Below are 24084 nucleotides of genomic sequence, written 5' to 3' on the forward strand. Positions count from 1 at the left end.
TGACCACTGTGTCATTACCACAGTCAGACAAGCCAAACTTCCAAAGTCAAGACCTCAAATAATTCTTAAGACATTTTAAGTATTTTAATAAGCAAGCCTTTTTTTTAATGATTTAAGGGATTTCGACTGGAGCAGAATCTCTCTTATTGATGATGTAGAACTAGCCTGGAATTATTTTTGTGATGCTTTTATTAAAATCAGAAATAAACATTCCCCCTTTTGTTATTTTAGAGTTAAATGCTGAAACAGTCCATGGTTTACCCCAGAGTTGTCCAGTTTACGAAAAGAAAGGGACATCGCCTGGGCTAAAGCACGAAAAACCAAAACTGAAGCTGACTAGCTGATTTTGAGGCAGCTAAAAAACCGTTCTACCTCTTCCATTCTATTGTATCAGATTTGACCTCTCTATTAGGAAGGCTAATTCTGTTTTTTACTTAACCAACATGACTCCTAATCTGAATGACCCCAAGAAATGTTTGAAAGTAATAAGATCCTCATGTGGCGTTGTAACCACTAGTGAATTGCCAGCCTGCATTGTGAAAGATTCCTGTACTTTTATTGGCAAATTGGATATTTTAAAATGTTTTAATGAACATTTTATTTCATCAGGATCCTTATTTGAATCTTCTTATGAAAACCTAAAACAGCATAACGACCTGGGGGCTCACTCTCCGTCGACCCAAATCAACTCTGCTTCTCATTCATTCAGTTTTACTCCTCTTGATGTGAGAGATGTTCATAGAGCTTTAAAGCAATTACTTGTAGATCTTAATAAATCAGCTGGTCTTGACATGGTGGAACATTATTTTATTAAGCTCGCAGCAGAAATTTTGGCGGAACCTCTAATATATTTTTAATCTTACACTTTTCCATAATGTCATTTCCATCATCTGAAAGTCTGCCTATGTTCTCCCTCTATTGAAAGGAGACCCCTCAGTTATCTAAACGATTTGTTTTAGCCAATGTCCTTGAAAAGTTTGTCACCAAACAACATAAAGAATTTTCAGATACAAATAGTATTTTATCTCCATATCAGTCTGGTTTAAAAAAAAACAAAAAACAGCACAATAACTGCTAAGGTTGTAAATGACATTAATGAGGCACAGGACTGCAGGAAATATTGTGCATCTCTTACTGATTTGTCAAAAGCCTTCCACACGACAGACCACGTCACCTTGACAGTAAAGACTTTATAATATTGTATAATATTGGCTTATCTGTGCATGCTACAGGCTGGTTTTCCAGCTATTTATTAGCTAGATCTCAGTGTGTCCAAATTGCTGAGTCTTCCTCTGCCTTCCTCCCTGTGTCAAAGGGTGTGCCCCAAGGTTCCATTCTGGGGCCACTGTTGTTTCAGTATATGTAAAAAAGCTTTGTGACAATTTATCAAATGCTGCTTACCATTTCTATGCAGATGATACAGTCGCCTAATATTCCTCCTCTTCAGTAACTAAAACTCTGGAACACCTGCAGTCTGCCTTCGATGTTGTTCAAACTAACAACTCATTTCAAACTAGTGTTGAATGCAGGAAAATTGAAATGCATGTTGTTTTCAAATGGCAAAGAATCTAATCTTCCAGTGCACCCTGCTCAGAGTGCCACTCTCACTGGACTGACATCTCTGCTATTTTAGCATTGTGGGATAGCTCGCGCCCCAAGATTAAGCTCGCCGGACTACTTTCTCCACCCTGCTCAGAGTGGTGCTTTCGTTGGAGCAACAACACATAGAATGTGTCTCTTTGTCCCAGATAGATCTCTTTCAGTGTAGCTTCTTGTTCTGACTTTAACACGAAGTTATCACCCAAGTCTTTTATCGCCAACTGTAAATGGTCATCAAAACATTCCAATCCTATCTTTCTGAACTCTATCGCATCAAACTTCATCGTGTCAATGTTTACAATGTGCTTGTGCAAGAACTGTTGAAGTTGCTCATAAACTTTAAGTTTCTTAAATATTTATTACAGCCACTCTTAAAACGTCAGCTATCTTTATAATTTTATTACTGGTAAATTTTACAATTGGCTTAGATGAGATATACTCATTATCTCAAGAATATATCACAGTTATCTGGGAACTACTTTTTGCGTAGGAATTCATCAAAAGCACGTCAGCCGCGGGTGCGTACTAACACAAAATCCGCAGAAACTGGAGAGTTGGTCGGCCATAACGAGAGCGTCCACTTTTAGCTTGTCATAAGCTAAGTTAGTGGCGTTCGTGGGAGTGTGCTTCCAGAGATCTGAATGACTCAAGGTGTTGAAATTGAAATAGTCACATTGTACATGTATTTAGGTATCATCATTGATCAGAATCTGTCTTTCAAAACACGTTGAAAACCTTGTATCCAAGTTGAAGGTCAAATTTGTTTTTTTTTTTTTAGGAACAGATCCAGTTTCTCTCTCAAGACAAGACAGTACTTGATATCAGAAACTTTTTTTAACCTTTGCTGGATTTGCAGTGGTAGGTCCATGACCTATACGGGATCTAGGCGCTCCCGCCATCACGAGCCTCCCAGCTGACTGGGTTATAGCAGTGGGTAGATGGGACTCATTAGCCCTGTTAAGGCGGTCCACCTAGGGGAAGGAAAACCCTGATGTTAAACCCCCAGCCTGGGTTACTGCCCCCGTGCCTCCGAGGAAGATTCTTTAGCCAGAGGCTAGGAGAAGGTCACTCTGATGTAAAACCTACAGCCTGGTGGTCGCCACAGCCGTCTCAGCTTGTCTGTGCCACTGTGGAGTGCCACCTTTCCTAAAGAGTGGAATTGGTGTGCGCGAGCTGATCCCCACTTTAAGCAACGAGCGCAGGCGGGAAGGAAAGCCCTGCAGCGATGGGAAGAGGCGAAAACAGCAGGTGCATGATGGCACTGGGAGCTGCAGTCTCAATCCTGCATGCAGGCGGCTCAGGAGCTATGGTCGTTTGATTGCTGACCTGAGAAAACAGCATCATCCGGCAGGGCCCTGGGTGACCAAGCAGCCCTGTTTAGGGATAGCCCTGCTTGCTCCACATGGAGACAGACCTAGAAAAGGTGGTCTAAACATGGCTTGTCTCACTAGACCCGGTTGGCTCACCGCTGCCAACGGGCATCACTACACGAAAGAAAAGAAAAACAAAGAACCTGAAAATTGCGTGCTGGAATGTACGCACAATGATGGACTCAGACGATAGTGATCGTCCTCGAAGACGCTCAGCCTTAGTCGCCAAAGAGCTAGCAAGGCTTGACATAGACATTGCTGCACTCAGCGAGGTGCGCTTTTCAGACCAAGGGTCACTCACCGAGGAAGGCACAGGCTACACACTGTTCTGGTCAGGGAAGGCTAAAGAAGATTGTCGTCTCTCAGGGGTCGGGTTCATGATTAAGAGCGCCATAGCACATAGGTTACACAGTTTGCCAGTTGGACATTCTGACCGACTCATGTCACTCCGGCTCCCCATCAACAAGGATTTTGCCACTATTGTTAGTGTGTATGCCCCAACCATGCAGGCCGACATCGGAGTTAAGGAGGCTTTCTATAGCGATCTGCACAACCTTCTACAGCGCGTCGACACCCAGGACAAGCTCCTCATCATGGGAGATTTCAACGCCAGAGTGGGCCGCGACTCTGATGTATGAAAGGACGTGCTAGGGAAACATGGCATAGGCAACTGTAACGACAATGGCCGCCTGCTGCTGGAGTTCTGCTCTGCACATGACTTGACAATCACCAACAGCCTGTTCCAACAGAAAGAGAGATTCAAAGCAACCTGGAGACACCCACGCTCCAAACACTGGCACCTTCTGGACTACGTTCTGACGCGACGGCGTGATAGAAGAGACGTACTACATACCAGGGTGATGCCTAGCGCGGATTGCTATACGGATCATCGCTTGGTCCGTTCCAAGATTGCTTTCACTTTCAAGCCCCCTCCTAAGAAGAAAGGCCCACAGTTTAAGAAGCTACAAGTCCACAAGCTGCAAGACATAGACACAAAAATGGAGTTCCAGGCCAAACTAGAGGAGAGACTGGGTGGAGAAGGAGGCCTGCCTGACGACCCTGAACAACAGTGGATGAGATTAAAGACTATCCTTCAGGAGACGGCAGCAGAATCAACTCCAATCAACTTTTTTTTTATATAGCGCCAAATTACAACAAACAGTTGCCCCAAGGCGCTTTATATTGTAAGGCAAGGCCATACAATAATTATGAAAAACCCCAACGGTCAAAACGACCCCCTGTGAGCAAGCACTTGGCAACAGTGGGAAGGAAAAACTCCCTCTTAACAGGAAGAAACCTCCAGCAGAACCAGGCTCAGGGAGGGGCAGTCTTCTGCTGAGACTGGTTGGGGCTGAGGGAAAGAACCAGGAAAAAGACATGCTGTGGAGGGGGGCAGAGATCGATCACTAATGATTAAATGCGGAGTGATGCATACAGAGCAAAAAGAGAAAGAAACAGTGCATCATGGGAACCCCCCCACAGTCTACGTCTAAAGCAGCATAACCAAGGGATAGTCCAGGGTCACCCGATCCAGCCCTAACTATAAGCCTTAGCGAAAAGGAAAGTTTTAAGCCTAATCTTAAAAGTAGAGAGGGTATCTGTCTCCCTGATCTGAATTGGGAGCTGGTTCCACAGGAGAGGAGCCTGAAAGCTGAAGGCTCTGCCTCCCATTCTACTCTTACAAACCCTAGGAACTACAAGTAAGCCTGCAGTCTGAGAGCGAAGCGCTCTATTAGGGTGATATGGTACTACGAGGTCCCTAAGATAAGATGGGACCTGATTATTCAAAACCTTATAAGTAAGAAGAAGAATTTTAAATTCTATTCTAGAATTAACAGGAAGCCAATGAAGAGAGGCCAACACGGGTGAGATATGCTCTCTCCTGCTAGTCCCCGTCAGTACTCTAGCTGCAGCATTTTGAATTAACTGAAGGCTTTTTAGGGAACTTTTAGGACAACCTGATAATAAAGAATTACAATAGTCCAGCCTAGAGGAAATAAATGCATGAATTAGTTTTTCAGCATCACTCTGAGACAAGACCTTTCTGATTTTAGAGATATTGCGTAAATGCAAAAAGGCAGTCCTACATATTTGTTTAATATGCGCTTTGAATGACATATCCTGATCAAAAATGACTCCAAGATTTCTCACAGTATTACTAGAGGTCAGGGAAATGCCATCCAGAGTAAAGATCTGGTTAGACACCATGCTTCTAAGATTTGTGGGGCCAAGTACAATAACTTCAGTTTTATCTGAGTTTAAAAGCAGGAAATTAGAGGTCATCCATGTCTTTATGTCTGTAAGACAATCCTGCAGTTTAGCTAATTGGTGTGTGTCCTCTGGCTTCATGGATAGATAAAGCTGGGTATCATCTGCGTAACAATGAAAATTTAAGCAATACCGTCTAATAATACTGCCTAAGGGAAGCATGTATAAAGTGAATAAAATTGGTCCTAGCACAGAACCTTGTGGAACTCCATAATTAACTTTAGTCTGTGAAGAAGATTCCCCATTTACATGAACAAACTGTAATCTATTAGACAAATATGATTCAAACCACCGCAGCGCAGTGCCTTTAATACCTATGACATGCTCTAATCTCTGTAATAAAATTTTATGGTCAACAGTATCAAAAGCAGCACTGAGGTCCAACAGAACAAGCACAGAGATAAGTCCACTGTCCGAAGCCATAAGAAGATCATTTGTAACCTTCACTAATGCTGTTTCTGTACTATGATGAATTCTAAAACCTGACTGAACCTCTTCAAATAGACCATTCCTCTGCAGGTGATCAGTTAGCTGTTTTACAACTACCCTCTCAAGAATCTTTGAGAGAAAAGGAAGGTTGGAGATTGGCCTATAATTAGCTAAAATAGCTGGGTCAAGTGATGGCTTTTTAAGTAATGGTTTAATTACTGCCACCTTAAAAGCCTGTGGTACATAGCCAACTAACAAAGATAAGTTGATCATATTTAAGATTGAAGCATTAAATAATGGTAGGACTTCCTTAAGCAGCCTGGCAGGAATGGGGTCTAATAAACATGTTGATGGTTTGGATGAAGTAACTAATGAAAATAACTCAGACAGAACAATCGGAGAGAAAGAGTCTAACCAAATACCGGCATCACTGAAAGCAGCCAAAGATAACGATACATCTTTGGGATGGTTATGAGTAATTTTTTCTCTAATAGTCAAAATTTTGTTAGCAAAGAAAGTCATGAAGTCATTACTAGTTAAAGTTAATGGAATACTCAGCTCAATAGAGCTCTGACTCTTTGTCAGCCTGGCTACAGTGCTGAAAAGAAACCTGAGGTTGTTCTTATTTTCTTCAATTAGTGATGAGTAGAAAGATGTCCTAGTTTTACGGAGGGCTTTTTTATAGAGCAACAAACTCTTTTTCCAGGCTAAGTGAAGATCTTCTAAATTAGTGAGACGCCATTTCCTCTCCAACTTACGGGTTATCTGCTTTAAGCTACGAGTTTGTGAGTTATACCACGGAGTCAGACACTTCTGATTTAAAGCTCTCTTTTTCAGAGGAGCTACAGCATCCAAAGTTGTCTTCAATGAGGATGTAAAACTATTGACGAGATACTCTAACTCTCTTACAGAGTTTAGGTAGCTACTCTGCTCTGTGTTGGTATATGACAATAGAGAACATAAAGAAGGAATCATATCCTTAAACCTAGTTACAGCGCTTTCTGAAAGACTTCTAGTGTAATGAAACTTATTCCCCACTGCAGGGTAGTCCATCAGGGTAAATGTAAATGTTATTAAAAAATGATCAGACAGAAGGGAGTTTTCAGGGAATACTGTTAAGTCTTCTATTTCCATACCATAAGTCAAAACAAGATCTAAGATATGATTAAAGTGGTGGGTGGACTCATTTACTTTTGAGCAAAGCCAATAGAGTCTAATAATAGATTAAATGCAGTGTTGAGGCTGTCATTCTCAGCATCTGTGTGGATGTTAAAATCGCCCACTATAAGTATCTTATCTGAGCTAAGCACTAAGTCAGACAGAAGGTCTGAAAATTCACAGAGAAACTCACAGTAACGACCAGGTGGACGATAGATAATAACAAATAAAACTGTTTTTTGGGACTTCCAATTTGGATGGAAAAGACTAAGAGACAAGCTTTCAAATGAATTAAAGCTCTGTCTAGGTTTTTGATTAATTAATAAGCTGGAATGGAAGATTGCTGCTAATCCTCCGCCCCGGCCCGTGCTACGAGCATTCTGACAGTTAGTGTGACTCGGGGGTGTTGACTCATTTAAACTAACATATTCATCCTGCTGTAACCAGGTTTCTGTTAGGCAGAATAAATCAATACGTTGATCAATTATTATATCATTTACCAACAGGGACTTAGAAGAGAGAGACCTAATGTTTAATAGACCACATTTAACTGTTTTAGTCTGTGGTGCAGTTGAAGGTGCTATATTATTTTTTCTTTTTGAATTTTTTTGCTTAAATAGATTTTTGCTGGTTATTGGTGGTCTGGAAGCAGGCACCGTCTCTACGGGGATGGGGTAATGAGGGGATGGCAGGGGGAGAGAAGCTGCAGAAAGGTGTATAAGACCACAGCTCTGCCTCCTGGTCCCAACGCTAGACAGTCACAGTTTGGAGGATCCAAGAAAATTGGCCAGATTTCTAGAAATGAGAGCTGCTCCATCTAAAGTGGGATGGATGCCGTCTCTCCTAACAAGACCAGGTTTTCCCCAGAAGCTTTGCCAATTATCAATGAAGCCCACCTCATTTTTTGGACACCACTCAGACAGCCAGCAATTCAAGGAGAACATGCGGCTAAACATGTCACTCCCGGTCCGATTGGGGAGGGGCCCAGAGAAAACAACAGAGTCCGACATTGTTTTTGCAAAGTTACACACCGATTTAATGTTAATTTTAGTGACCTCCGATTGGCGTAACCGAGTGTCATTACTGCCGACGTGAATTACAATCTTAACAAATTTACGCTTAGCCTTAGCCAGCAATTTCAAATTTCCTTCAGTGTCGCCTGCTCTGGCCCCCGGAAGACAATTGACAATGGTTGCTGGTGTCGCTAACTTCACATTTCTCAAAACAGAGTCGCCAATAACCAGAGTTTGATCCTCGGCGAGTGTGTCGTCGAGTGGGGAAAAACGGTTAGAGATGTGCACGGGTTGACGGTGTACACGGGGCTTCTGTTTAGGGCTACGCTTCCTCCTCACAGTCACCCAGTCGGCCTGCTTTCCCGACTGCACGGGATCCGCCAGGGGGGAACTAACGGTGGCTAAGCCACCTTGGTCCGCACCGACTACAGGGGCCTGGCTAGCTGTAGAATTTTCCACGGTGCGGAGCCGAGTCTCCAATTCGCCCAGCCTGGCCTCCAAAGCTACGAATAAGCTGCACTTATTACAAGTACCGTTACTGCTAAAGGAAGCCGAGGAACAACTAAACATTTCACAACCAGAGCAGAAAAGTGCGGGAGAGACAGGAGAAGCCGCCATGCTAAATCGGCTAAAAGCTAGTAGCTACGCAACCTAGTGGATTCCTAAAAACACGCAAAGTGAATAATGTGTAAATAATTTAGAGGTGATTCAGCAGAAGGAGTGCTTTAGTTAAGGCACCAGACAGGCCATGAAGCAGCACAAGTAACGCACGGCAACAGCGAACGCACGACAACGGTGCAAAAATAAAATAAAAATCCACTAGACAGGCTGTGGAGCAGCACAGGTAACGCACGACAACAGTGCTAAAATAAAATAAAAATCCACTAGACAGGCTGTGGAGCAGCACAGGTAACGCACGACAACGGTGGCAAAAAACAAAATAAAAATCCACTAGACAGGCTGCGGAGCAGCACAGGTAACGCACGACAACAGTGGTAAAAAATAAAATAAAAATCCACTAGACAGGCTGTGGAGCAGCACAGGTAACGCACGACAACAGTGGTAAAAAATAAAATAAAAATCCACTAGACAGGCTGCGGAGCAGCACAGGTAACGCACGACAACAGTGGTAAAAAATAAAATAAAAATCCACTAGACAGGCTGTGGAGCAGCACAGGTAACGCACGACAACAGTGGTAAAAAATAAAATAAAAATCCACTAGACAGGCTGCGGAGCAGCACAGGTAACGCACGACAACGGTGGTAAAAAAAAATAAAAAAAAATAAAATAAAAATCCACTAGACAGGCCGTGGAGCAGCACAGGTAACGCACGACAACAGTGGTAAAAAATAAAATAAAAATCCACTAGACAGGCTGTGGAGCAGCACGACAACAGTGCTAAAAAAAATAAAATAAAAATAAAAACGAAAGCGTTAGCAAGCTAGTTAGCTTGCTAACGCTGATGAAAGTTAGCTGATAAAAGTGCTCCGTCGCGATGTTTCGACCGTTAGAGGTCTTCTTTAGGCGTTGGAGCACGGTGAAAAAGTAAAAAAAAAAAAAAAAAAAAAAAAAAAGTAAAAAGTAAAAAAGTCTTGAAAAAGACTGTTAATTCAAAGAACTCAAACAGCTCAGTTCAAACAGCTAACAGATACAGCAGAACACCGCTGTGCTCCGGAACAGGAAGTCACAGGAAGTCAGGAATCAGAAGTAGTGGGCTTCTCAGCCAGGAAAAATAAAAACTGGTTTGATGAGTCTGATGCACCGATCCAGGAACTACTAGAAAAGAAACATGCATGCCACAAGACTCTTTTAGCTAAACCTGATGACCACCCTACCAAGACAGCTTACAGAAATGCCTGCTCCACACTGCAAAGCAAGCTCCGCATACTGCAGAACGACTGTGGCTAGCTTTTGCGGAGAAGACACAACACCATGCCAATGCCGGAGACATGCGCTGCTTTTATGAAGCCTTTAAGACCATCCATGGGCCAGCACATCAAGTGCAAGCACCCCTGCGCTCCTCAGATGGCTCCACCCTTCGGACGGACAAGGAAACCATTATGCAGCGTTGGTCAGAACACTTTGAAAGCCTCTTCAGTGACAAGCGCACTGTGCAAGAGTCATCAACCAAGAAGATTCCCCAGGTGGAGGTGAAATGGGAACTTGATGACCCCCCAACACTTGAAGAGATCCGAAAGGCCACCACGCAGCTGAATCCAGGGAAGTCTCCTGGCATAGATGGCATCCCAGCAGAGGTGTACCAAAATGGAGGTGAGGCAGTCCTCAACAAGCTTCAGATTCTCTTCTCCAGTTGCTGGGAAAAGGAAATGGTTCCACATGACCTTCGGGATGCGGTCATTGTCTCCCTGTACAAGAACAAGGGCGACAAATCCGACTGTTCTAATTACCGGGGCATCACTCTCCTCTCAATAGCAGGTAAGATTTTGGCTCGAGTGCTGCTCAACAGGTTTACCCCTACCATAGCGCATGAAAATACTCCAGAGAGTCAGTGCGGATTTCGGGCCAACAGGGGAACCACCGACATGATCTTCGTCCTGAGACAGATCCAGGAGAACTGCAGAGAACAGAACATGGCCCTTTATGCAGCCTTCATAGACCTAACCAAGGCTTTTGACACAGTCAGTCATGAGGGTTTGTGGAAGATTCTTGCACACCTTGGCTGCCCTCCAAAGCTCCTCACCATCATCCGCCAGCTGCATGAAGGCCAGATGGGACAAGTGAAGTACAACGGGACTCTGTCCGGCAGCTTCCCCATCTCAAATGGCGTCAAACAAGGTTGCATCCTCGCTCCCTCTCTGTTCTCCATCTTCTTCAGCATGATGCTTCATGAGGCCAAAGAAGACTTGACAGACGGCATCTATATCCGCTTCAGAACTGACGGAAGTCTGTTTAACTTGTGGCGCCTTCTGTTCCACACTAAGATCACAGAACAGCTAATCATGGAGCTGCTCTTCGCAGATGACTGCGCCCTCGTCGCCCATACGGAGCAAGCCTTGCAGCACATTGTCAACTGTTTTGCTGAAGCAGCAAGAGCCTTCGGCCTCACCATCGGCCTGAGAAAGACAGAAGTGCTATATCAACCGGTCCCCCATACAGCATATACCCCACCCCAAATCAACATCGAGGGTACCAGCCTGAATGCAGTAGAGCACTTCACGTATCTTGGTAGTGTTATCTCAAACGACGCATCTGTTGCCAAGGACCTAGACAGTCGCCTTGCCAAGGCCAGCAGTTCTTTTGGTCGACTCTCAAAGAAAGTCTGGCAGAATCATGCACTGCGCCTTTCCACAAAAGTGCAGGTCTACAGAGCCATTGTGGTCCCTACCCTCCTGTATGGAGCTGAAACCTGGGTTCTGTATCGCCAGCAGATCAGATTACTGGAACCCTTTCATCAGCGTTGTCTCTGAAATATCTTCAGGATCAAGTGGCAGGACTACGTCTCAAATGAGGACATCCTTACCAGAGCCAAATTGCCCAGCATGGAGTCTATTATACTCAAACAACAGCTTCGTTGGGCAGGTCACGTAGCCAGGATGGATGATACACGCATGCCGAAACTAATTCTCTTTGGCGAGCTCAAGGAAGGGAGAAGAAACCAAGGGGCCCCCAAAAAGCGCTATAAGGACCAGCTGAAGAAACAGCTCTCCCTTGCAGGCATTCAGCATCAGTCATGGCAGCATCTAGCTACAGATAGACTCAGCTGGCGTTCCAGCATCAAATCCGCCAGCCTGAAGTTTGAGGCAGAAAGAAGTGAGGCCTCACGCCAGAAGCGTCAAAGACAGAAAGAGCGGGCAGCAGCACAAGCCCAGCCTACTCAAGTGTTCATTTGCCCCAAGTGTAACAGGTCTTGTGCATCCTGCATCGGACTTTTCAGCCACCAGAGGGCTTGTAGAAAATAAACTAAAAAAAAAAGGCCTTCCCACTATCCTCGCAAGCGAGGAAACTGGCAACAATAATATATATATATATATATATATATATATATATATATATATATATATATATATGTTGTGTATCTTTGTGGCCATGTTGTGCTGCCTTCTTGGCCAGGTCACTCTTGGAAAAGAGCTTTTTAATCTCAATGATGCTTTTACCTGCTTAAATAAAGGAGATATCTAACACTAGTTTCCAATTTCACAGATTTTTATCTTGGAAAATATTTTAAAGGTCAAAGTCCTGCAAAAAGTGGCTTTTCATGAGCTAAATTTCATGTGAACAAATGTCAGGAGTATGTACGAGGGCTGTTAGAAACGTTTCCGACCTTTTTATTTTTTTCAAAAACTATATGGACGTGCGGAAGAGTTCGCGCGACAGGACGGAGCCGCTCATTTTCAAAAACTATATGGACGTGCAGAAGAGTTCGCGCATCAGGACGGAGCCGCTCATGGCGCACAACAAAAAACACCTCCGTGTTGGAAGTCTCACAGGACATGTTGTGGCATGTCCAGCTGTTACACAATTTCTCGGATACTCACTCAACTGAAAAGCCACCGAAAGTCATCTGAATATTCTGAATGGTTTCCAACATGGAGGTGTTTTTTGTTGTGCGCCATGAGTGGCTCCGTCCCGACGCGCAAATTCCTCCGCACGTCTTTCATTACAAAATCTCCTGTAACAGTGGAATGTGCCACAGAAGTGCTGATGTCCACATTTTCTGCAATTCCTCTGGTAGTCACACGACGTGCCAGATCAACACAGCCTTCACTTTGGAAATGATCTGGTTGTTTCAGCCTGTCGATGTCCACTCGAAGCGCGGCGCGACCTCCACTGCTGTGGGCCGTCATTAATCCGGTTGTAATCCTCCTTAATCTGTGTGACGCCGATAGAATCTTCACCGAAAGCCATCTGAATTTTCCAAATGGTTTCTACCTGGCTCTCTCACACAGTTTCTGAAAAAATTTTCATAGAGCAAAGCGGCAGTCGCTCAGCCATTTCCCTGACAATGAAAATCCACAGTCGAATGATGCAACCGACAGGCATGAAAAAAACTCACGCATGCGCACGAAGGTTCAAGCTTGGCAATCACACGTGATTCAAATCCATATAGTTTTTGAAAAAAATAAAAAGGTCGGATAGTTTTCTAACAGACCTCGTATTTAGTTCATGCACTTGAATCAAATGTTTTTTGTTTTGTGTTTTTGTGTGTGTGTGTGTGTGTGTGTGTGTGTGTGTGTGTGGTTTTGTCAGGTTTGTTTGTTTTTTTCCAACATTTTCAGTTTCTGAATTCTTTTTCAAATATTTTTCACAGAACATTGGATATCTCTGCTCTGCACAATTTGCCATTGCTTTTTGGCTCTTGGTTTCCGACTGATAACTGGAACATTTTCTTTTGTGTTGCCATCCTGGCCAGGTCACTCTTGAAAAAGGTGGTTTTAAAGAGGTTTTAATCTCAATGAGTTTTTTACCTGGTTAAATAAAGGAAAAGAAAAGAAAGAAAAGAGATAGACAAACGGGCATAAAATGGGAACCTTCATCTAATTTAGGTGGTGTAGGTAAATCCATAACAGAAAAAGTCAAATGTCCAAAAAATCCACATTCCAGACCAGATCCGGATCAGACTTGGTCAGGTGATAATGAATGCCAGTCTGCACCTCACTTTCAAGTATGAGTGTGATTTGGTCACATTTGATTAAGATATCATGTTAAATATACATTAAATGGGGTTTTCAATGTTAAATTCAAATGGCCCAGAATCTGTAATCCGGATCAAACTTTATCAGCCAATAAACAATACCATCCTACATAACACTCTCAAATATAAAAGAAATTCTATCTTTTTTAACAGAGTCATGAATTTTTGAAAATCCATTCAATGTTAAAGGATAGGGATTTTTCCTGACTTTGAACTTTGACCTATAACCTTGAAAATTGCATCAGTTCTTGCCTATCAGGATATGAATCTTCAGTTAAAATTTCGTAACAATATATGAAAAATTGTGAGTTTCAGGCTGTTCACAAACAAACAGGGGTGTGAACATAACCGCCGCCCAACTTTGTTAGCAGAGGAAATAAATCATTGAAATCCCAACATTGCCATGAGATTCATGTCCATGGATGTTTGTATACTTATGGCCATAACTGTATTTGATCATTTGAAAATGGTAAAAATTAATAAATAAAATGTTGAGTAGTCAGTTCATTAATTGATGAATCATTTAATCTTGAATCTCATTGCTTCATCGAGCTGGTTGACTTGGGTTATTATTTTACATTTTGAAATCTTGCTTTGATTCCCTTCACAGCAATCTCCAATAATTCAAGCTTTTATTAAATGTCCAGTACCCAGAGGCATTTTACTTTAGTGGTGACAGCTTATATGTCTTTGTCACATTTATTGTGTGGTTTTCATTTTCTCTAAACCATCTTACTCGCCTCTTGAATTTAAAATAATTTTGCTTATTGTTCTCACTGACCACTCGTGGATGTCTTCCTGGGACGATGAGAGTCAGTAATTGCTTTTTTTAGAAACTCTACCCAATATTTCAGCCACCGTTGGAGAGTTCCTGATTGTTAGGGTCCTGGCCGTGAACATTTCTATTTTCTGCCTTCCAGTAGACTGTTGTGGATTGTGTGGTGCTGTGAGGGTTATGGTCCTGTTCAGTGTGTGCAGGTCTTTTTTTCTGCCAATTCTCCAAAGATAAAGGTACAGGTGGGCAGAAGAAGGAAAGGAGAAGAAAACATCAAGTTTCTGCTTGAAACGACTCCCAAGTAGAGTTTTGATGTTACTCTCGACCCCATCTTGACACTTTCTTTGCTTCTTGTCCTTTTGTTTTCTCAAGGCTAAGTCCTCTCATTTTGTTTACCCTGCCCAGTTTGAAAAGACACACTTATCATTAATTTCAGACCCACACTTTCAGGCCGTAGTGTCTGTGTTTTCACTCTACTACAGATTGTGACCCGTATAACTACGCTTGTTCACAGCCTTGGCCTCCATAGCTGAGCTGCTGTCAGTTCATTTGCTGTGTACTTCATTATTACTGCTCCCACTTGTGCCATCAGTCTTTCTCACACATCACACACCGTGGACATCTGCACACATAAATAGCATGGTAATAAGCTGCCAGATGCTCAAGAAGACCAAGACCGTGTACCTTGTACCACCATTTATTTGCATTGTTCAGTAATTGAAGTTGCTGCATTAATATAGTCATGAGAGTCTTGGGTTCCTTTAAAAACTAATGTTTATAGCACTAATAAAAGAAAAGAGGGCGATGTTTCCCTCGTTGGCAGCCATTATTAAATGTCTGCACTCGTATAGAAATCTCACCTTTTTTATGACTGTACAGAGAGTTGTTTCTGTATATTCAGCACAAAGCCAGGTTTGATTATTTTGAACAGAGTCTGAAACTGGTACCAGTGGATGGAGAGTGTCCATTATGATACCGCATGATTTCTTGATGGCTTTTTCATAATATGACCTTCTCATTGAGACAGTTTGTAATTGAGTATCAAGAAGAGAACACGCATCTCCTGGTTCAAGGTTACTAAGTTACTGTTTTTAATGAAGGAGTTTAAATATCTTTTGGTGTTGCTTGGGAGCAAATTGACAGATTGACTCAGGCAGTAATTCAGGCATTGCTTCAAGGTGTTGCATTAAAGGTGGAGCGAAGTATTTTGGCAAACCTCTTTATGTCCCTGTCCACCATTCTTATCATGAACTTTGGGCAATTAAAAAAAAAAAAACATGAGATTATGAATGTAAGTCTGTAATCTTGTAATATGCAAGTGAGATCCAGAAGGAACTCAGAGAAAAACCAGTGTTTGTTCACACTGAAATTAGAAGTTCATTGGGTATTTGAGTATAATTCCCTCACATCGCCATTTGTAGAATTTCCAGGCATGCCTAAATGGAATAGAATTCCTCTGGGTAGAGCCTTAACATGCAGGAAAGATTGTATATTCCATCTGGTTTGGGAGGTTGTTGGGATCACTGGAGGATGGATCAGCTGGACGTTATGACTGGGACTGGTGGCACTGTGACTCAGCCTCAGATAAGTAGTGGAAAATAAAGGGATGGATGCACGTGCCTAGGTATAAAATTCTCAAATGACTGAGTGCAAGTAAATGTAATTTTTTTTTAACTGTTAGTTACTGCTGCTGGTTTCAATTGTGAAATTTTGAAAGATTTCTTTTCTCATGTTACTTTGCATTGTTTTAAGACAATAAAGATAATATGACTCTGTTTGATTAAAGAGTTCATGCAAGTGCATTTACACAGGAAAGTAGTGAGTGTAGATTACAGAAATGACTGAGTTTACAATGGAGAGAAGAATGTTAATATATATTTTTGGATTTTATTCAGTTTTGGAAAAACAATAGTTTTCTGTCAAAACTGACAACCATAAACCTGCATGTCCTTAACAAAGTTGAAGTACAGCTTTGTGTGTCGGTTTGTCAAAGTAGAAATAATATGAAAAAAACATAAAATCATGATGAGTAAGTCCTATACAGGCCCTGAAGCCCATCTGGTTGGTGTTTCTCTCCGGATAGCACAGCATAAAGGAGTCTGCAACTCCACCTGTACGGGATGCCAGTCAATTGTAGGTTACTACCACAGTCGAGGCCAGTGGACCGATGGGTAGGTAGCCTGACACACACTACGAATTGAACAATGGTCTACAGATTGGTAGTCCTATTCCTCTGCTTCAAATATAAGGCTTTTACAACACTGCATACAAATGATCCTGTGTTGGCTACGCCTCAAAACTTATCAATTCTTCACTGACTTGAGGGCAGTTTTTCTACCAAAGCCAAACATACCAAAAAATACCTGTGATCACAACCTGAGGACCATGAGGAAATGAGGACCAATGGTATAGGTGATGCAGGATCACTGTTCTCAGTGGATAAATACCATTTGTTATACAACCCCAATTCCAATGAAGTTGGGACATTGTGTAAAATGTAAATAAAAACAGAATACAATGATTTGAAAATCCTCTTCAACCTATATTCAGTTGAATACACCACAAAGACAAGATATTTAATGTTCAAACTGATAGACTTTGTTGTTTTTGTGCAAGTATTTGCTTATTTTGAAATGGATGCCTGCAACACAAAAAAGTTGGGACGGGGCAACAAAAGACTGGGAAAGTTGATGAATGCTCAAAGAACACCTAATTGGAAACAGATGAGTGTCATGATTGGGTAGAAAAGGGGCATCCCCAAAAGGCTCAGCCATTCAAAAGCAAAGATGGGGTGAGGCTCACCACTTTGTGAACAACTTTTTTTTTTTGCCTCCTTGCTCTCGGCCGAGACAGACGCATTTTTCCTCTTTCCCTCCCTCCCTCCTTATCTTTTCTGCTTCTGTGGCGTGCTGTCTGTGAGGCTGCCAGCTTTGCTCTTCTGGAAAATGGCAAAAATGGATCTGATAAAGTGGTCTCTGAACGCAATTGACACTATTTTTTCTACAAGACACTCGGGGGCGGAGGACCCGACCTGTCCTGCTGGGACGCATGTGATGGGCTACAACAGTTGGAGGAAATGGCAGGTCATGTGCCTTTACACGCTGTCTGTGGAGGACGTCGAAGATGTGTATATATTTGGCTCGGTGGTGACCGGCTTTCTGCTGTGTGGAGCGGGCATAGTGCTGGTTTACCAGAAAATTAAGAAGGTGGAAGCGGCAATAATTGGCCCATCCAGGCTACCCCACATGATTGATTCGATTGGAAGGGCAGTGTCAGCTCAGTCGGCGGGTGTTAACCGCACGTTGGAAACCATCTCTGGGAGGATGGCTGCACTGGAAAACTGCTTTGATTGTCAGTAATGACCACATCTCCTCTCCTATATTCAGATGTATTGAAAGCCACTCTGTTTCAGACTGTGGAATCTTTCAGGCGTCTGCTAATCTGGATATTCATTCGGCTTCCCAAAACACAGCTGCACTTCAAGGCCGCTGTGATAAAAACCTCCTGAAGAAGAACAACACCTAAGCCTCACTCCCTGGTCTCCCCCCGCCCTTACCTTCTCCAGCTCTGACGTTGACTGTGGACAGTGGACTGTTCAGGGCTGGGCCCCTTTTCCCTCCAGGATGGACAAACAAGGCCGTTGACAGCGCCTAAAGGCTGCCTCCGGAGTGTTCTGTCTGATAACTGGACTTTTCAAATCTCGGTCATCCTCTCGTCGTCTCTCGTCTCTCGTCTGTGTGTGTGATCATTGTTTTTTTTTTGTGCTGATGGGTTTTTTTCCGTCATTGCTGCTGTGTGGTTTAACGCAGCAGCTATGAAGGTTTTTCTCTCCCTAGTTTTACCTTGTGTGTGCTTTAAATATGTGTTCATGTACCGGGCCGGCTTATGTGTGTTGTGTGTTATGTGTGTGTCGTCTGTTGTCATGAGGCCGGTCATGGTTTGCTCAGCCCTGCTGTTGACCTAGACAGGGATGTACATCTGGAGCTGGTCCCTGGGCGCCTAAAGGCGACCTCTGCTCCTAACTGGCAATTAGGATGGGTTAAATGCAGTAGACACAATTCATTGTGCAGGGAACATGTTCCTATGTGCATATGACAATAAAATTCTTTTGAATCCTTGAATCCTTAAAAAATAGTCCAACAGTTTAAGAACAATGTTTCTCAATGTTCAATTGCAAGGAATTTAGGGATTCCATCATCTACATACCATAATATAATCAGAAGACTCAGAGAATCTGGAGAACTTTCTACACATAAGCGGCAAGGTCGAAAACCAACATTGAATGCCCGTGACCTTCGATCCCTCAAGCGGCACTGCATTAAAAACCAACATCATTGTGTAAAGGATCTTAGGATCCTAGGATCTTACCTCGTGGGCTCAGGAACATTTCCGAAAACCATTGTCAGTTAACACAGTTCGTCACTACATCTACAAGTGCAAGTTAAAACTCTACCATGCAAAGCGAAAACCATACATCAACAACATCCAGAAATGCTGCCACCTTCTCTGGGCCCAAGCTCATTTGAAATGGACAGGCACAAAGTGGAAAAGTGTGCTGTGATCTGATGAGTCCACATTTCAAGTTGTTTTTGGAAATCATGGACGTTGTGTCCTCCAGACAAAAGGGGAAAAAGACCATCCATATTGTTGCCAGCGCAACGCTCAAAAGCCAGCATCTGTGATGATATGGGGGTGTGTTAGTGCCCATGGCATGGGCAACTTACACATCTGTCATGGTACCATCAGTGCTGAAAGGTACATCCAGGTTTTGGAGCAACACATGCTGCCATCCAAGTAACGTCTTTTTCAGGGACGTCCCTGCTTATTTCAGCAAGACAATGCCAAGCCACATTCTACACGTGTTACAACAGAGTGGCTTCGTAGTAAAAGAGTATGGGTACTAGACTGGCCTGCCTGCAGTCCAGACCTGTCGCCCATTGAAAATGTGGCGCATTATGAAGTGCAAAATACAACAACGGAGACTGTTGACAACTGAAGTAAAAAGTAAGTAAAGTAAGTAAAATTTATTTCTAAAGCACATTTAAACACAGTTTACACTGACCAAAGTGCTGTACATAGTTAAAAATAAATAAATAAATAAGCAAGAAATAGTCAAAGAAACAAAACAACTGATTACAACATCAGCAGCAAGATACAAACACAACAATCATTGACATGACAAGACATGGCATAACCAGTTAACGGTTAATTAGTAGGGAATGCTAGTGTAAAAAGGTATGTCTTGAGCTTGGATTTAAAAACAGTAATAGATGGGGTACCTCTGATATCAGGAGGCAGATGATTCCACAGTCGGGGACCAGCGACTGCAAAAGCTCTGTCCCCTTCGGGGGACATGAAAGAGACCTTTACTGGAAGATCTCAGAGACCTGGGAGCAACAGCAGGATGAATGGCAGTAGCTATGTAGTTAGGAGCCAGGCCATGAAGAGCTTTTAAAGCCATTAACAGTAATTTAAATTGGATCCTGTACTGGACAGGAAGCTAGTGTAATGTGGCTAGGACAGGTGAAATATGTTCATGTTTTTTCCTCTTAGTAAGCAACCTAGCAGCAGCATTTTGGACCATTTGAAGCCGTGACACCAGTGTTTGAGGGAGACCAAAGTAAAGAGAGTTACAGTAGTCTAGACGTGAAGTTATAAAGGCATGGATAACTTTTTCCAGGTCACTGTAACACAGAACAGATTTGAGTTTTGCAATAATTCTTAATTGATAAAAGCTAGTTTTAACAACAGAAGAGATTTGTTTGTCAAGATTGAGTTGGGAGTCTAGAATTACACCCAGGTTTCTTGCATAAGTTTTGACAAATGGAGTGAGGGAGCCAACATTCCTGGAGATGGAGTTAATGGATTTTGGGGGGCCAAAAGTCGTACATCAAGCAAGAATGAGAAAGAATTCCACCTACAAAGCTTCAACAATTAGTGTCCTCAGTTCCCAACGCTTATTGAGTGTTGTTAGAAGGAAAGGTGATGTAATACAGTGGTAAACATACCACTGTTCAGCTTTTTTGAAACGTGTTGCAGGCATCCATTTCAAAATGAGGAAATATTTGCACAAAAATAATAGTTTATCAGTTTGAACATTAAATATCTTGTCTTTGTGGTGTATTCAATTGAATGTAGGTTGAAGAGGATTTGCAAATCATTGTATTGTTTTTATTACATTTTATACAACGTCCCAACTTCATTGAAATTGGGGTTGTATTATTTTTGACTAAAAATCACTATTAGAAGTAGATCTTACAGTATATTTTAGCAGAAACAGCACCAGCTGTAAATAGTATAACCCTAAACTGCATGAGGACAGTGAGTCAGATGTCATTTATAGCCCATCTCCATCCGTCATAGACTGCAGCACTTTGGCCAAGAACTCTGATCACATATTTTCAGCTGGTTTGATTCAAAGGTTTGTGAAGACGTTTAACACAAGTTTCCCATGAAACCAAATGGAACAGTTACAATAAGTGACTCTGTTTGTCGAATGGAAAAAAAAAAAACAGTCAACACAAACACCACAGTTACACACTTAGAACAGGTTGGGCATGCATGTGCTTCTTGCGTGTCTGTTGTCTCAGTCTGTGTTGTCAGGGCAAGGCAGAGCATTGACAGCTTGCAGAGTGAATACTTTCTCCCCCTCAGTGGTTCTCACTGTCAAGGTGAGTGAATTTCTAGACTCTGACAGATTCAAGTGCTTCAATTTCCCTCTTGCTTGGACAAAGCGACTGCACAAAATCTCTGGTGTCCATGAGGTATTCAGGAGATGGATGCACTGTGGAACTGGTTCTGCAAGACTGAGCTGGATTCTGATGGAGCAAAACCTTTGGGTCAGGTTAGGAAGATATCTTGAGTTACGTTGCTGTGCTCAAACATGATATATTCTACTGACTGCAATATGCAACAAGCCCTTAGAAGGCAAGGTGTCTACTAAAGCTATCAATGTGTTGTTGCTGTCGAAGAGTACACTGCTGCTTGCAACCACTGCTTGGACAGCATACTGGTGTTAAACTCCTGTTAGTGGCATTGTGAGCTTGCTGAACAGAGTTTTGTAAAGAGGTTGAAATCTTTGCCAAAAGATTTAAAGCCTTGGTGCTCAGAATGGATGACTCCATTGTGGTGGTCTACAGACACAAAATTAAAAACATTGTCCATCTCCAGCTACTTGTTGATCAAACTGTAGGTTACTGTAGTACTTATACCTTATGGAATTTCAGATATTCTTTTATCGATTTTCAAGGCTTCAAATGAAGTACTTTTTAGCCGTTCCTGCGTTTGTGTTTGAGTGCTGTAGTTCTCTGATTTTATCAGTGTTGTTTTATATCTTGTATTCTCTTCCAGCATTCATGATCCAATGTCTTTTATGAGTGACCAGCAGAGAGGAGCATCTTTAAATTTCTTTAAAATTTTGATTTGCCATGTTTTGTGTCTCTACAGCAAAGAAGACATGTGCGACCACAGACTTTGCCTGTAAGAATGGACAGTGTGTTCCTGCTAGGTGGCGCTGTGATGGAGAGCCAGAGTGTGCCGACGGCTCAGATGAGGCTGAAGCAATCTGCAGTAAGTGGTTGTACATTCACTCTCAGACTGTCAAATGTAACCACACCTGCAGACAAGAAAGTACAATGGGGACAGATTTCCTGGTGCAGCTTGCACATAATAAAATTAACTAGAGGTTAACCAGGTTTACCACATTGTTCCAAATGTGACACGTAGGGTTTTCCTTGGAAATGCATCAGAAAAATGAAGAAGTCTTATATTCAGGACCTAGAATTTTAAATATCAATACATCCGCAGCAGTAGGTGGCACCAAATACTTAACTTTCTATGGGACAAGACATAGCTGATGAGTTTTACATTTTTATCACTCTGTGCATTGTAAGGTCTTGAGTTTGTGTTGTCATGAACACAAAACCTACACACAGCTTTATTTATTTATTTATTTATTTATGTAAAAATACTGCAATGACGAACTCTGCAGCACCATTCCAGCATTTTTTTTTCTGCCTGAAAAAATTCTATATGTTCATGGGGCCGACACAGTTGGGCAGTTATGAGGCAAAATGTTGTGATTTTAGTGATAAAAGCAGCTGAGTCATCAAACAACTCTCAAGTAGGGAAGGAATATGAATATAAAAAAATTGATGAGCTGCACATAATTTTATTTTATTTTATTATTTTTTGCATTATGTTCAAATAAAATCAATTAATTGGTTTTAATACAATTTAAAGGTGATAGAGAGAGGTTGAATGGGGCATTAATCCTTGTTCTGTGATGTGATATGTAGTCCAAAAAAATTGGTTGGGTCTGTAATGGCTCAGAACCTTCCTAAAAGGCTCTCTGAAACAGCTATGTTACTATGCTGGGTTTAGAATGCCTCGTTTGCTTTTAATGGCATTGTTTCGGAGCTTATTTGGCAACCTCATTATGAAATGCACATAGGTGTTGGCGCTGATCGGTTGCCGTTGTTTGATTGGCTGCCCTTGGTCTCACTGAAAATGCAGCTAAGAGGATTAGGAAAGTCTCCAGTTCAACTCAGAACAGAATGAAAATGATCGCTGATTCGCTCATTTCACTGTCAATCAAAAATGTATTCAGCCTCAGACAGATCATCCAATCATCATGCAGAAGCTGAGCGTCCAGGCCAGCCGAGGCCAGCCCACTGCCCCATAGACCCCCAGACACGCAGAGCCTCCGATGGGCGGGACAAAGCCCAGTATTTATCCAATGACTCGTCTCGTTTTGCTGCACTTGTGTCGCTATTGAAGTCTGTGGACGACGATTTAAAGCACTGTGAAGCTGCGGGTTTGAGTGAGAGGAAATCCGCGTCGTTACCAGTGATAAGAAGCTGATTCTGAACAAAAGTTGAGCGCGTTGTAGCGAAAATGAGACGACAGTAATCTTCACTAACTTATTTAACAGGTCACGTTTCAACATTGCTGTTGAGTGATAAATCTTGTTCCTTGCCCACCAACATGAAGTCAGTCAGAGGCTGACTGTGACATAAAGTCCAGTCACAAAATAATAATGATAATAAAAAAAAAGATCTGAAATAAATTTAAAAACAAATTTAAAACAAAAGAAAATGTGATACTTACAGGCTGTACTGATTGCTGGGGTTGATTTTGTCGCAAAGTTGGAACTGACCCTCTACTGAGTATTAAATGCCGACTGAAGCCGGCTCGAAATCGTGCAAGGTTTGTGAAACAGTCCTCCGTGAAATGCGCAGAGCAAAGAAATAGTCGGCGGTTGTATGTACTGGGGATGCGGTTAAAAATGAATAAAAGCCATTGATCGCGTACATTGCTTTCCGTGGGAAGAATATGGAAAGATCATATAGTCCACTATGACAGCCTGGGAAGGCACACCTGTAGCTCGCCATTGCTCCTCTTCCAGTGGTAGGAATGGGTGGGCACAACCTTATGAATAATTAATTTCGAAGGGGCGTGTGTGAAAGGGGGTGTGTGTGGGGGTGTGTGTGGGGGGGCTATTGGTGAAAAATTGACGTAACTTTTCTCTCAAAAACGGATTGGCCTGTTTTCTGGTGGCAATTCAAAAAAGGAGAAATACTTGAAATAGAGGTTCTGAAACTTGCTGGCACTTCGTGTGTTTTCCCCACAGCGGGGAGACTCTGAACTAACACCAAAAACATGAAAAAGATGATTTTGATTCTCTATCCCCTTTAAATATTTCATCTTTAGTATTTCTTTTCAAACTATATCTTGAAAATGGGTGTTGTCTTATCAGGGTCCTTTTATATTTGGGACAACACAATAATACACAGTTGCATGCATTTCCTTTCCTTCAG

At 42.3% G+C, this 24084-nt stretch overlaps 1 protein-coding gene across 5 annotated transcripts in view; it reads left to right on the plus strand.

The window, feature by feature from the left end:
• Positions 1–24084, plus strand: part of lrp8 (low density lipoprotein receptor-related protein 8, apolipoprotein e receptor) — a 564614-nt gene that overhangs the window by 303769 nt on the left and 236761 nt on the right. For all 5 annotated transcript variants that reach the window (XM_034179535.1, XM_034179536.1, XM_034179537.1 and 2 more), the window contains exon 3: positions 21713–21835. In XM_034179535.1, the coding sequence (XP_034035426.1) occupies positions 21713–21835 (123 nt within the window). The remainder of the gene's footprint in view (positions 1–21712; positions 21836–24084) is intronic.

This window comes from Thalassophryne amazonica, chromosome 10, assembly GCF_902500255.1.
Source record: "Thalassophryne amazonica chromosome 10, fThaAma1.1, whole genome shotgun sequence".
Taxonomy (NCBI): domain Eukaryota; kingdom Metazoa; phylum Chordata; class Actinopteri; order Batrachoidiformes; family Batrachoididae; genus Thalassophryne; species Thalassophryne amazonica.